The 15,861-nt window shown below is 45.7% G+C and overlaps 1 protein-coding gene across 2 annotated transcripts in view; it reads left to right on the forward strand.

Moving 5' to 3' along the window:
* spata20 (spermatogenesis associated 20) overlaps positions 1–15,861 on the forward strand; it is a 93,081-nt gene that overhangs the window by 53,667 nt on the left and 23,553 nt on the right. For both annotated transcript variants that reach the window (XM_083787286.1, XM_083787287.1), the window contains exons 14-15: positions 387–586; positions 3,524–3,604. In XM_083787286.1, the coding sequence (XP_083643412.1) occupies positions 387–586; positions 3,524–3,604 (281 nt within the window). The remainder of the gene's footprint in view (positions 1–386; positions 587–3,523; positions 3,605–15,861) is intronic.

Raw genomic sequence — 15,861 nt, forward strand, 5'->3', positions numbered from 1 at the left:
TGCTAAAAACACCAAAAGGGGTTCCCACCCAGAATGGTTTAAAAGAAACTTCACAGGCAAAGAAAGACATGTCAGTCAAAATGTCCATGCCTATTAGGGCCCAGGATGTGCACGCATGCCATGCAGCACGGTTCTCGAGTTACGCTGTAGAGAGTGCATGTGTACATCTTGTTACCGGGGCAGACCGGGAGGGTTTTCCAAATCACCCAAATCACTGAACGCTCCTTTAAGAAGATGATTCTTGTGTACGTCTAACAAAGACTAATGATACCGTGTGTGTGTGTGTGTGTGTGTGTGCGCGTGTGTGTGTGTGTGCGTGTGTGTGTGTGTGTGCGTGTGTGTGTGCGCATGCGTGTGTGTGTGCGTGCATGCGTGCGCGCGTCCAGATCAAGACGGAGCGGAGCCCAGTGCCAACTCGGTGTCTTTGCTCAACCTGCAGCTCCTCTCCCACTACACGGGGAGGAAGGAGTGGCTCCACAGAGCCCAGCAGCTGCTGGCCGCTTTCTCCGACCGCCTCACCAGAGTGCCCATCGCGCTGCCCGACATGGTGCGGGGACTCATGGCCCACCACCACACACTCAAACAGGTACACTATATACGCACCACCTCAGGCCTTGGCTTAAGCCAGGATAATAAAGGCCTGTTCATAGTTTTCAGGTGATAAAGGTGACCACTGGTTAAGCGACTCTCACACGAAACACATCTCTCTGTTTTTTTTACATTGGTCAATTAAGCAATAAGCCTCAGCTGAGAGGTCTCAGGTTACCGGGTATTTTACAATGGCTGGGGGCGTAGGCAGACCCGACGTGGAGCGGAGGTTCTTCTACCCTCCCAGCCAGTGTAAAATACCCGGTAAGCCTCGAGTGGCTTATTGCTTTTCTAAAACGGTTACAAACATATAGCAATATTAACCTAATAAAACTATTAAATTCACAAAAGTAGCTACGCTTTGCGCCACCAGAGCGAGCCACATCACTTCCTTGTTTTGCTCGGCAAGTAGCCTATGTGACGGGAGGATAGCGCTTGGTGTCTTTACGGGGCCGCCTGGAGCCACACATTCACAGTCATATGAGCCGGGCGGTGCTTAGACGCCCGCACGGCATGTGTTTGTAAAGCAATCAAGCGCTCCCCTTCCCCAGTACAGCTACAGAGATGTGGAATCAGCTGCGAATGATATGAAGTGATGAAGGTGTGGGTTATCGGTGACATTTACACCGGTCACGTGGCGGTAACCAGTCAATCAGAATCAAGTATTGGGACTACCCGTTTTAGAATCGCTTTTTGAGGTGGGATCTAATTAAATTAAAGTAGTTTGCTGCGTGTCCGAAACACTCTGCAAACACGTGTCTGTCCGTGCGACCGCGGGCATGCTCAAATAGTACGCGGTGCACGGCCCCCCGAACGGTCACCCATTTTAAAACCCGCTCCGTTCCTGACTCCACTCCACTCACATGCTCACATTCATACGCTGATGTCGGCGGTGTCCATGCCAATTCTCTGTTGTATGATAAATCATGCTCTGGGGCGGTCTGCATGGGGGGTCAATTTCAGACTCCTGGTGTGAATGTGTATGGAAATAGAACGGTAACAAGACAACTCACCCCGTTTCTGTTTTCCTCACAGAATTCTCCCCAGTGAGGGGTGGGATAAACTGGACGGCAGACGGCTGGACTTTGAATTTATCTAACTATAAACTTTCATGACAGCAAACAGCCTAAGTACAAATATAATTCATGAAAAGCTACTACAGTGAAGTCTGTTCACAGAAGTTGTTGTAGGATATGTGGGGATTATCTGATAAGGTACCATTTGAGGGGGCAAAACCTTACATATACTAAATAATACTAAATTGTTTATAGGGTCAATATACAAGTAAAATAATATAGCCTTTCCACAGGAGTATCTTTTTAATATTTTTCCAAAAAGAATACAAACAGCCAATAGCATATTACAAAGTTATCCCCCTCACTGGTGAAAATTCCGGGAGGAAAAACGGGCACGCACCGGGGTGAGTTGTCCAGTATTCAATAGAACTACCCAGTGTGCACCGTTGGCTGCTCTGCTGAACCGGGGCTTGATGATCGACTCGTTTTGGTTTTGGGTTTTACTTCTTCAGGGCCTGTTGAGAACTCTACAGTACGTGTACATAATGTCTTAAAAACCAATATGTATACGCATAATAAGGCATAATTATACCCCCTCAGGCCCCCCCTCTCCACACGTTCACTCACTCCCTTCACCCCAGCATCGACGCGTGGCACGTTGTACTCATAAAATATTAACACCCATAAGAACAAGCTCAAAGAACGGTACACAGCCCGAAAAGTTTACGGCTGCTTTGAGTTTAAAACTTTTCCTTCCACATATAGCAGGACGAACGCACAAAAAAGAACAGCGAGAGACACAGACACACAGTAAAAAAAAACCTTGGTGTTCATGTATCCATTTGTAACTTAAGAACTCGGAGAGCGCGCACCCTCGGAGTTAGACGAACACTGAGGATTTTACTGCGTGGGGAGAGAGGGAGAGAGAGAGGGAGAGGGAGGGGGGGGGGGGGGCATGTGGCTGGGGAAAGTGAGAAAGGCTTAAATTAGAGAGCGGGGGTGTAAAGTTTAGAGTTCTGTTCTGTCGTCGTATGACCTGCGGGGGGGGGGGGGGGGGGGGGGGGGGGGGTTCATAACGAGCTCGGGGTCAAGGCGGGGTGCGTGGTGAAGCCGGAGAAACACCTGCCTCCCTCGTTACTGCTACAAATACGCCACTGACCCCCCCTCCCCCTCCCCATCTTCCTCCCATTTCCGTTTTCAACTTCGACACTCTTTTGTTATCACTTTGTTATCACTTTGTATCACTTTCCCCTGGCTGTGTTTCTGGTACTTATCGTTGAATTCATTAATTAAGCCATTGAGACCCGAGATCAGATTCTACGACATTTGCTGTGGAAGAATATAATATTCAAAGATGTTGCGTCACATTTTCATGATCTTTCCAAAAAAAATAGCAGATGTACAAGCCCGTAGAACTCCGATCTTGTAGATCTGCTAAAGTTTAAAATAATGTTTTAACGCGGTTAACCCATTTGGGGCGGGAACCCCTTTTGGTGTTTTAAACATTGTGTTATAATTTAGCTATTGAAAAATAGCAGATCTACAGACTCATAGCACGCCACTCGGTGGCGCGCTATGAGCTTGTAGGTCTTCTATTTTTGAAAAATCGTGAAAATATTTATTTCAGAAAACTGGAGGATTCAGAAGATAAAAATCTTCTAAATCCTCCAGTTTTCTGAAATAAATATTAATTATTAAAAATGTTGAGGTCAGGCCTAACTGGGTTAAGCGCTAAGGTGACACAGATGCGTTCCAGGTCTCAATGGGGGTAAGGCACATTTTCAAAAAATATATATATAGAAAATAGTTTCTAAATAGCCAATCTAGAAGCCAATGTGAGACTGTGTGGAGCTGCCGTTTTCAATACTTTGGAGAAAACAGGAGTCTGTAAAGCCTCTTCTTCCCTCTCTCCCCTGTAGATCATCATCTGTGGTCAGAAGGATGCCCCGGACACCGTCCGTCTGCTAGCAACGGTCAACTCCATCTTTCTACCACATAAGGTAACTTTGTGTGAACGCGTGCGCACTGCACGTGTGTGTGTGTGTGTGAGCGCACATCATGTGCGTGTTTTGTGGGTGCGTGTGCGCGTGAGTGTGTGTGCGCAAAAAGCTCATGTTGTAACACGTGGGGTTCTCAACCCGTGGGTCGCGACCCCTAGGTCCCCAGATTATTTTGGGGGGTCCCCAAATTATTAAAAAAAACAACCCAAAAAACCCTTTTTCTTTTTCTTTTTTTTTTGCAACTGAATGGCTGGAAAATGGAGATGAAGAGTTTACATAGTACACATAGCACATGCATAAACTTTCCTCAATGAATAGATCTGGTTTCAGTATTCATTTATGTATTATATCTTCTCTAATATGAAGGTTACTTTTGCAGTCATTTTGTATTGGGGGGGTGGCGAGAGGGTCGCGAGTAGCCTCGGTACCAGGCTTTCATTTTTGTTGGTGCAAAAAATTGAAAGCCTGGAGGAACGCATTGGCCGCTCTGGTCTAAAATTGGAGTCAACCCTTCCGGGTGGGCGTCGCTCCAAATGATGTGACGTAGCGCTGCACTAGGGGGGAGAGGAGGGGCCGGGGGTGACGGACAGATCGATGAGATCCAATCAGGGCGTGCGCAAATCTCAGCCGCGACCCGCCCCTCTAGACCAGAAACCTAACACGTTAGCTCAGGCTAGGTCGCGAGCAGTGTTGGGCGCGTTACTTTAAAAAAGTAATTAGTTATAGTTACTAGTTACTTCTCCAAAAAAGTAACTGAGTTAGTAACTGAATTACTCTATTGTAAAATTAACTAGTTACTAGGAAAAGTAACTATTTGCGTAAAAAAAGTTGTATTAGGTCTAAGAATTTGGATTGTTTTTGGGAGCAGGTTTCACAAGGTGCATAGAGTAGAACAGCATAGACAGGTACTTACAAGTTACAACTTACACATAAGACATAATAACCTTTTGCCATGAGGGAGAAATAAACTTCAACTTCAATATATGTATTGCACTTCAATATAATATTTATTGAACCTCAACAGTAAACCAGGTGTAATTGCCTACACCAGTGGCTCTCAAACGTTTTGGACCTCAAAAGTCCAACAACTTCAGACAAGACAACTGGTAGACAATACTGTCTAATTAAAGACACAAATTGGCTCAGAACTTAAGACAACTGGTCAGTGGTCAGTCACACGCACACACACACACACACACACATACACACACACACAGAATAGACCCCATCGTCCAAGGGGGTGTGTGTGTGTGTGTGGTGGGGGGTGGTATCATTGTACCATTGGTCGTGTGCTCGTATCATGAGCCAATGGCTGCAGCTCTGAGCTTCCCAGACCTCAGGTTCACATCTCATCTTCACATGCCGTAAAGTGAACTGACAGCCACAGGTCTGAGGTCTGCTACCATATTAGCAGCAGTGAGCGCTCTTCTCTTCTCGTGAAGAAAGCAGGACAGAGTTGTCAAATAAATCCCGCCGTCATTCATACTGCATTTATTCTCCGACCCGACATTCAAATACGGAACAATGTGCGACCCGTATCAGTTCATTACGGGGCTCGTGACAGGCTGCAGACACTTGAGAGTTGGGACTACTAGCCAGCTTGGGGACGCTTAACATAATAACGGAGCACATTTCATTGTCAGTAACGGTAACTGCGTTGTAACGATGACAATTGTAATTAATTAGATTACCCGTTACTGAAAAAAATAACGACGTTAGGTAGCGCCGTTTGTTTAAACGCCGTTATACCCAACACTGGTCGCGAGACATGGCCAAAGCATTCCCCCCAGCCAAGAAAACTTTGAGAACCCCTGCTATAACACATATTTGAGAACGGACTCAATCCTACACTGCTGTTCTGTTATGGTTCTATAATGCACACGCGTATGTACGACAGCATGCACCAGCCATGCAGGGACAGTGCCTGGGGGGGTGTTGGCTCGTGTAAAGCTTGGCCTGTTTAATCCATTTTGTGCGGGAACCTCTTTTGGTGTTAGCATCATGTCATGCTTTAGCTATTGAAAAATAGCAGATCTACAAGCTCATAGCGCGCCACCGAGTGGCGCGCTACGAGCTTGTAGGTCTGCTATTTTTTTTTTTATCGAAGAACGACTGACATAGAAACATGGCTTTTTCAGAAAACTGTCAGGATGTAGAAGACATTTTTAGAATCTGATCTCAGGTCAGAATGGGTTAAAGGTCAGCCGAGCTCCTCTCCTCCTCTCCCGTATCCTCTTCACCGCGAAGGAACACATATATATATATATATATATATATATATATATATATATATATTTTAATCTCTCTGGAGATTGCAGTGTAAATAACTCCTCGGGGCTCTTTCTAAGCAGCCCCTTTGGGCTGACCTCAGGGCCTTTTATAACCTCCACGCGGTTGGTTTGACCTGCCTGTATACGATCCACCCCGAGCTCTGTTGTCATGGCCTCATCCTGGCCGGTGGGTATGTGTGTGTGTGTGTGTGTGTGTGTGTGTGTGTGTGTGTGTGTGTGTGAGAGAGAGACAGATGGGGGACACAGAGAGAGAGAGAGAGAGAGAGAGAGTCTTGTCAGCTCTGACACAGCCTGCCTGTTATGTATTTGACAGCTGTCACTGTCGTTCAGACAAACATATTTTTGCTTATATGTCAGAGTGGTTAACGTTGGTTTGTCTCTAAATCAAATTATTTCACAAGAAAACGGACTGACGGACTGCAAAACCCTTACTTTTCGACTTAGACCGACAGACAGACTCTTACTTTCATGCAAAGCTCGACAGACAGACAGACAGACAGGCAGACAGACAGACAGACGGCAAAACCCTTACTTTCATGCAAAGCCCATCATATAGGGTTGAGTATTAGTTTAATTGACCTGTCATGCAGGGTGTGACCAGAGTATGAACAGTGTGGAAGCACATGCGCGCACGTGCACACGCACACGTACTGCACACACACACACACACACACACACACACACACACACACACACACACACACACACACACACACACACACACACACACACACACACACACACACATACTATCGGCAGTAATGCTCTATTATCTACTCTGCTGGTCGCTCTGGTCCATAAGCCTTAAGGCTATGGGACTCTACCATTTCCTGCCGCATGACTATGCAGCACAGCCTCTCGACTTCTGTAAAACTACAAAGAAGGATTTCCCTGTACTCGCCAATACAAAGACGGTTCTGTGATGGAAAAAGGCCTAGTTTCCCCGGTGGACGCACTCTGAGCCCCCCACCACACGTATAACATGAGTGTGTCGCAGTCCCTCCCCCTTTCAGAACGACGAGTGGCCCAGGACATGATTCTCCACTCATTTTCTCCATAGGCTTTTCAAAAAGTATTTATTTAAAGACTGTTACGCCGCGGACAAAGACAACTTGGATCGTGACAAATCATGACAATGAACACAATGTTTTGGGCCGATCAAATAATTAGTAAGAAGAAAAACAAAACAAATAGTGTTGTCGCCTGCCTTTATTTTCTTCTTTCTAATGATTTGATCGGCACAAAATATTGTGTTTGTTGTCATGATTTGTCACGATCCGAGTTGGCTTTGTCCGCGGCGTAACCGTCTTTAAATAAATACTTTTTGAAAAGCCTATGGAGAAAATGAATGGAGAATCATTTCCTGGGCCGTTCGTTGTTCTGAAAGGGGGAGGGACTGCGACGCTCTATAGAGGCCCCTTTTTAGTGGTTATGAAGCATTTTTCTTCCACCATCCTTTATTCAGTCCATGAGGGGGAAGTCACATTATGAGAGTTTCACCATCCTTTTATTCAGCCATGAAGCAGAAGACCTATAACTCTCAATAATGTGACTTCCCCTCATGGCTGAATAAAGGATGGTGAAACTCTCAATAATGTGACTTCCCCCTCATGGCTGAATAAAGGATGGTGAAACTCTCAATAATGTGACTTCCCCTCATGGCTGAATAAAGGATGGTGGAAGAAAAACGTATAGTTTTTAAAATAGGTATATACCGCCAGCTGGAACATATAGGGGGCCGTTACATCACGCCGCCGAAGAAGAATCATTTGCATGCTCGCCTTATATACATTTCATTTCATGCTACGGTGGCATATGTCACAAACATATGGCAGCTTTTTAATGACACAGTAATTAAAGCGCTCTGGTGCTGTGAGTAAGAGATGTTTCATCCAGAGTGGCAGAAGCAGCGTGCGCGTGCGTGTGTGTGAGAGAGAGAGAGAGAGAGAGAGAGAGAGAGAGAGCGAGCGCAAGGGTGAGGGATGTAAGAATCTAAATGCGTGTGGAAGTGACAGAGTGAGACGGGTGGAATAAATGGTAAAGAAACCTCTCTCTGATCCGTGGAATAGGCATCCGTGTGAGGATATTTAACCCATTCTGACCTTAGATCAGATTTTAAAACATGTCTTCTACATCCTGACAGTTTTCTGAAAAAAGCTACGTATCTACGTCAGTGGTTCTTTGATTTTTCAAAAATAGCAGACCTACAAGCTCGTAGCGCGCCACTCGGTGGCACGCTATGAGCTTGTAGATCTGCTATTTTCATAGCTATAAAGCATAACATTATGCTAACACCAAAGGGGTTCCCGCCCCACAATGGGATAAATGGTAAAGATCTGTGGAATAGCATCAGTACGGGTGGAATGAAATGGTAACAGACATCTCTCTGATCGTGGAACAGGCGTCTGTGTGAGGATATTTAACCATTAATGTATACGTGGTAGGAACGCTCAATAAGAGAGGCTTTGCGTCAGTTTGTTTTGCACTAGAGAGCCAATAACACCGGAAAGAACGTAATCCGTCCTTCTGCTTTAAGATAGCGAGATACTCAAGAAACACAAGAAGGGAGGGTGTGTGTGTGTGTGTGTGTGTGACTGTGTGTGTGTGTGTGTGTGTGTGTGTGTGTGTGACTGTGTGTGTGTGTGTGTGTGTGACTGTGTGTGACTGTGTGTGAGGGTGTGTGTGTGTGTGTTGTGTGTGTTGTGTGTGTGACTGTGTGTGTGTGTGTGTGTGTGTGGTGTGTGTGTGTGTGTGTGTGTGTGTGACTGTGTGTTTGTGTGTGTGTGCAAACCTCTTATAGGTTCAGCGTGGGTTTTATTTACAGAGAGAGAGAGCAGAGAGAGAGAGAGAGAGGATCATATCCTACAAGCACATAGTAAGCCCTACTCCTTGCTCGACCCTACGCTCAATCATGCACTTCCCACATACTGTACAGTATAGCCCGAGCCCGGCGGCAGAGTTGCTGCATGTCACTCCCCGACTCTCTCCCCTGTCTCCCGTAGTCTCTCTCTCTCTCTCTCTCTCTCTCTCTCTCTCTCTCTCTCTCTCCTCTCTCTCTCTCTCTCTCTGCAGATATTCCTTATAAAGTAAAAGTATATGAATGAACATGAATATCCATTTAGACCTGAGTTAAAAACATTCACCTTGAAAGAATATATATTCAAAGATTTGCGTAACGTTTTTTACGATTTAAAAAAAATAGCAGACCTACAAGCTTGTAGCGCGCCACTCGGTGGCGCGCTATGAGCTTGTAGATCTGCTATTTTTCAATAGCTAAATTATAACATCTAATTTATAACACCAAAAGGGGTTCCCGCCCAATATTGGCATCAAAATGTACATGTACATTTTGTTGCCAATATTTACTTACTCAAGTACATTTAGAATTCTGACTTTTTACTTGTAACAGAGTATTTTCAGAATTTATACTTTTACTTAGTAAAATGCTTGTTTGTTAGTACCACCGGTAGTATTGTTATAGTCTCTCTCTCTCTCTCTCTCTCTCTCTCTCTCTCTCTCTCTCTCTCTCTCTCTCTCTCTCTCTCTCTAGCTCTCTCTCTCTCTTTCTCTCTCAATTCAATTTCAATTTCAAAAGGCTTCATTGGCATGATAAATAGGCCTATGTTTTACATTGCCAAAGCATACATTACAATAAAGCAAATGTCAACATTGGGCACACATAGAGTCACCAACAATCATCCCAACAATAATGAACAACAAGCGATACAGTAACAATGACAATACATTAACAAACGGAAACATCTCTCTCTCTCTCTCTCTCTCATCTCTCTCTCTCTCTCTCTCACACACACACACACACGTATCCCATGTCCCCCCCACTGGGCCCTCTCACACCTCCTGTACGCTTGGTTCCGTGTCTCTGAGGTCTTGTTAAAAGATCACAGGCGTTTGTCTCCGGTTGCTCTCCTCGGCCGTCTCCCGAGGCCGTACGTCGCCTGTCTCGTCTCTCACAGTAGAGCTGCTATCCTCTCCTCTCCTCTCCTCTCCTCTCCTCTCCTCCTCTCTCCTCTCCTCTCCTCTCCTCTCTCTCTCCTCTCTCTCTCCTCTCCTCTCCTGTTTCTATTCCCGGGTGTGCACCCACCACCGGCCCTCCATGCATAATACTTTTCAGTCTTCTGTGACGTGACCACCATGACCACCAAAAAGCATTTCAGTCCGCACAACTCTTTGAATGAATTTAGAATATATATTGAGCATAGATATATGGTTTGGCGTCGGGGCTCTGTCCCTATTAATTCCCTGTAACGTTAACATTTCAGTTCATTTATAAGCCAAATAGAATGACAGGGAATGAATTAAGGGGGGGGGGGGGGGGGGGGAGGCAGCATTGACGCACGGTCCGCGCAGCAGGAGGGAAGCCAAGAATGAGCAGGTGCAGGCAGAGAAGTTTAAATGGCCGCTCTGACCAGGTAAAGAGCGCATGAGACTGACTATAGACACCTGGTAGGTAGGAGCGCTCTTTAGTTAGTCTGCCTGAACTAGTAGCTGCGCATCATTTGTGACCACATTTGACTGAGGGACTGCCATTGGATTTGTTTTGGTGTCATGTGAAAGCATTGACATATTATTGGTTGTTCAGTTTGACACACCCAGTTTTGAGATATGGCTTATAGAGTAATGTCTTGCAGAAAACAGGCTTCACTTCTGTGGTCTCTAACATTACACCTATGCTACATGGTTAAGCATCTATGTCATATTTACATGTCGATTTCAGCTCTGACACTTATTTCAGACATGCTCTAGTATGTGATGAGTCTGCCTGTGCTATTAACTCATTTTGGAAAATAATTAGTGAGGTCTGCTATAGTTCCAACAGGGGAGGTCTGCTATAGTTCCAACAGGGGAGGTCTGCTATAGTTCAACAGGGGAGGTCTGCTATAGTTCAACAGGGGAGGTCTGCTATAGTTCAACAGGGGAGGTCTGCTATAGTTCAGGAGAGAAGGAAGCAAGAGCGAACGCAAATGAAATGCACAACGTGCAGCTCAGTTCGGGGGTCCTTTCTTCAAAGAAGGACAGTGAAAAAGGTCCGATGTGAACTTCGTTGAAATGGAAAAGAATCCTTTGAACGTTTACATCAGTGTCTGTTTCCCCAGACTGGCTCCCTTAGGCGCGTTCTCACGGCAGTGAACCTTACACTGATTGCAAAACTATACCCCTTTGCTGGGGTGCATACGTTTGTTGGACATACTAACAGTCCGACAGGCATTAGTCCAACAAGTTCGACAATACTGTCGCTCCTGACATGCGTGGCTGGTTCACCACATAAGAGCATGGCGGTATTGCAGCTAAAACTGCTTTTGAAGCCAGACAGAAATGACATGGACTGGTTATATCAGACACACACCCCCCCACCCCCCCCCCCCCCCCCCCCTTCCTTGAAGCAAAGATTTGAGTTAAAAATGTTCGCTTTAAAATAATAACATTGTGTTTGTGAGGTTATAGGTTAAGGGTTATATAGGTTTGGGCAAGTTAAATGCTTGGGTTGGTTTAGACGCAATCAAGGCGAAAACCACCTGGGCTGCATGGTCCCAAAAGAGAGGGCTATAAGATGGCTGAAGGAAAGAGCGTTGGCCCCATGGGGGGGAGGGATGGTGGAAGCAGCGAGAGAGAACAGAAGATGGGACTCCAAAAGGCACAGGACGACATGGGGAAGGAGTGACGGGAGACATTGATCCATGAGTTTCAAATGTAGTCCTACACCTGCTGCCATGTTGGGGACCAGTGTTGGTTTTGGTCGACTAAAACCATAAGACGAAAAATGTTTGATTGTTCGTCGACTATACCTTTTTCCAGACGAAAATAGCTGATCTCCAAGCTCACAACGCGTCATAGGTCAGCTATTTTCAGCGAGTGTATACACTATTTTCAGCGAGTGTAGCTTGTAGATCAGCTATTTTCAGCGACCAAAATACATTTTAGTATATCAACTGTAGATTTAGTGGACTAAAACTAGACCTAACTAAAACATTCCAGGTGACTAAAACTAAATGAAAGCCATTCAAAAGACTGAAACTAAAATCAAAATTTGCTGTCAAAAATGACACCAAACGGGTCGCAAACAAATCCATCGGTTCCCACGCCAGTTCAGACAGAAATGTCCAGACAAAATCAACACACCTGTGTCGGTCCTACATTTGAAACTCATGAATGGTGTGACACGGCTCCTCTTCCCACACCGTGAAATTATCAGTGTTCATTATCAGTGTTCATTATCAGTGTTCATTATCAGTGTTCATTATCAGTGTTGGTTACAAAATGTAACCAAACGGACCCACATTCATACACCCCCGCCCCCCGGCCTACTACACAGAGTTACAAATTGAGAATTGTAACATAGTGTGTTCAGACGTTTTGAGACTCACAAAGCAACCCTGACCAAAACGACATTAACTTGTGTAATGGGACAAATTAGCAGAGATGTGTATATGCACGGCAAATTTTCAACGAGGAGCAATTTTTCTCCCAATTGTCGGGGGGGGGGGGGGGGGGGGTGGGCTAATTGATTTCAGCGGGGGCAAAGGAAGGAACGCTAACGAAGCTAATTTAGTGCCAGGGGGGGGGGGGGGGGGGACAAAAATAAACGCCTCCGAAATGAAGAACGGAGAAAAAAGAAATCTAATGAACCGAGTGAGTGCCCTATGAGAAATGCCTCGGTTGAGGTTGTTTGTATTGTGGTATATGTGCGTTTATGCTGCGTGGCGCTCGGCCACACAGCTCAATCGCCACAATTAGAGAGCCGGTCCCCAAATCCCAGGAGCAGACGACGAGGCTGCGTGTGATTGGATTTTAACCCGTTTTAGGCGGGGACCCTTTTTGTGTTAGCATTACGTTATGCTTTATATAGCTATTTAAAAAATAGCAGATCTACAAGCTCGTAGCGTGCCACTCGGTAGCTTGTAGGTCTGCTATTTTTTTCTTTTAACCGAAGAACCACTGACACAGAAACATGGCTTTTTCAGAAAACTGTCATTTTCAAAAAGACATTTTTTTTAATCTGATCTCGGGTCAGAATGGGTTAACCCGTTTAGACCTGAGGACGTGTCACCTTTCAGCTGTTAACCACTTCTTTAACCATAATGGTAAACTTTAGCTGTTCTGAAGCAGATAGCAGATCTACAAAGCTCGTATAGCGCGGCACCGAGTGCCGCGCTATACGAGCTTTGTAGATCTACTATTTTCGTGACGTGTGCACATCTTTGTATATATATATATATTTTTTTCACAGCAAACGTTTATAAGTCATATCTTTGCTCCTGGGAGCTCCCTGGAACAACATATTTTCAGATGGGGGGCCAATACAGATTTTTTTTGGGGGGTCCTTGAAAAAGTACTGATATACTGATATAGAAACATACTTTATTTTGTTGTTGAAAATAGTCAGGATTAGGGAGTCATTTTATAGAATCTGGTGTCGGGTCTTAATGTGTTAAATTAAACACCGTCTCCGGCTCAATGCGGTCTAATGCGACTTTGAAGACCCCTCTCGCTCCACCCCCCCCCCCCCCCCCCCAGAGACCCCTCCTTCCTTCAGCAACCCGTTTCGGTCTCCTTCTTCTCTCAGGACTGCTGTGTGATGTGTGTGTGTGTGTGTGTGTGTGTGTGTGTGTGTGTGTGTGCGCCCTCACAGTTTTTCTTCCTTCTTTCTCTCCTCCATATGATCCATCCCACCATCAATGGCCATTTCTCTTTAACTCTATAAGCGTTTCACGGTGTGTGTGTGTGTGTGTGTGTGTGTGTGTGTGTGTGTGTGTGTGTGTGCGTGCGTTTCGTCCCCGCGTTTGTGAGTGTGCACGCAGGTCCCGATTGTGTCCACTCGTGTGTGAGTGACAGAGTGCTCTTCTGTGCACGTGTCCCCCTGCGTATTATGCCTGTTTTGTGTATGTGTATACATCCGGTATCTTTACGTGTGCCTCACCAGCTGCTGCGGTGAGCAGCAGTGCAGGCCCTTTGTGTGTGTGTGTGTGTGTGACTGTGTGTGTGTGTGTGACTGTGTGTGTGTGTGTGACTGTGTGTGTGTGACTGTGTGTGTGCTTAGCACCGTGCTGGATCATCACATCTCAACTGAGCTAATGGCCTGCTGTTCCCACTGCATCTGCACACACACCAACCCGCAGCACCCCATCTTCTTCATGTGACCATCCATCCATCCATCCATCCATCCATCCATCCATCCACCCTCTGAAGATTAATGCATGCTCATTAAGAGCAAATAGATGCCATTTGGCCCAGAGTGTTGCATTTTGTTGTTTTTTGTTCTAATGGGGGGGGGGGGGGGCGTGCGTGCGTGCGTGCGTGCGTGAGTGCATCACTATAGTACACAGCTTTGTGAGAATACTAAGCCCAGCCCGCAGGTTGAGCTATAAGACGTAATTCCTCACTCTGGTTTCACTGCCGACCCACTTCATTATAATGAGACCTCCGGATCTCTCTCAGGGCGGCACTTTACCTTTCCCTCTCTCTCTCTCTCTCTCTCCCTCTCTCCCCCTCTCTCTCTATCCCTCTCTCTCTCTCTCCCCCTCTCTCTCTGTCTCCCTCTCTCCCTCTCATCTCTTTCACCATGCTGTTCTGTCTGAGGTGTTATGCTTACAGTATTAATTTGCGTATACAGGGTTTTGTGCACCCTGAAATATCTGATCCACAAGCTCACGACGTGTTGCACAGCACTGCGACACGCTGTGAGCTTGCAGAGCTGACATTTGCTGCTGCGTTGACCCCCCCCCCCCGGGCACCACAAAAGCATAATTCTGGTTTAATATACCGATCGGGACGTACCCTGGTGAAAACGTCAATTTGTAGTTTCTGTTCCTGGAACAGGGCTCGGTGCTAGTATATAGTAGTATATATAGTAGTATATAGTATATAGTGCCTTTTTGTAAGGAACGCTTTTTCAGAAAATAACCGCTTTTAAGTTCTGGGGAGAACAGGAGATTGTTGTTACTCTTTACATAGCAGACTAACAAGCTCATAGCGCGCCACTCGGTGGCGCGCTATGAGCTTGTAGATCTGCTATGTCGGCACGTGACACAACACTCCGAACCTCGCTTCTCTGGAATATACCGTATACTCAAGTAATACTCGAGTACAAATTCCGAAATTGTCAGAAATGTTCAGAAACGGCAACAATTCATGGCCGATCTACGACTTTGTAGATCGACTATTTTCACTCTTATTTGAAACGGGGCTTGAACCGCTTTCAACATGGCGTCGGATCTTTGGATATATATAATAATTAAGTAATAATAGGCGTGAGCTTGTCGATCTGTCGTACAAGTTAACCCATTTAGAGCTACGTTCGACGCGACAAAATAATAGTCTCCTGAATCCTGACAGTTGTCTGAAAAAACCTATGTTTCTATGTGTCAGTGGTTCTCAAACTATTTCATGTCAAGGACCCCCAGAAATATATGTATTTGGCCTCCGACCACCAACAATCATGTTGTTCCAGGGACCCGCCAGAAGAACAACAAACATGTTGTTCCAGGGACCCGCCAGAAGAACAACAAACATGTTGTTCCAGGGACCCGCCAGAAGAACAACAAACATGTTGTTCCAGGGACCCGCCAGAAGCAAAGATATGAGCTGGAAACGTTCGCTCTGAAAGAATAATGGATTTGCGCCACATTTTCACGATCTTTCAAAAATAGCAGACCTACAAGCTCGTAGCGGGGCACGCTATGAGCTTGTAGATCTGCTATTTTTCAATAGCTAAAGCATAACATGATGCTTAAAACAATCTAGTATTGGGCTTAAAGTGATTTAGCCACTATTGCCTCCTTCTTCAAGCCTCGTGCCATGACTATAGGACAGAGAAACCACATTCTGATGATGGTGTGCGCGTGGGTGTGCGCGTGCACGTGCGTGTGTGCGCGCGCGAAGACACGATCAGTGAAGCTGTATAGGCTTCAATATACTGTAGCACAACACATTTCTGTCAGATTGCCGAAG

The sequence above is a fragment of the Protomyctophum parallelum genome (genome assembly GCF_964188405.1).
Source record: "Protomyctophum parallelum genome assembly, chromosome: 17".
Lineage (NCBI taxonomy): Eukaryota > Metazoa > Chordata > Actinopteri > Myctophiformes > Myctophidae > Protomyctophum > Protomyctophum parallelum.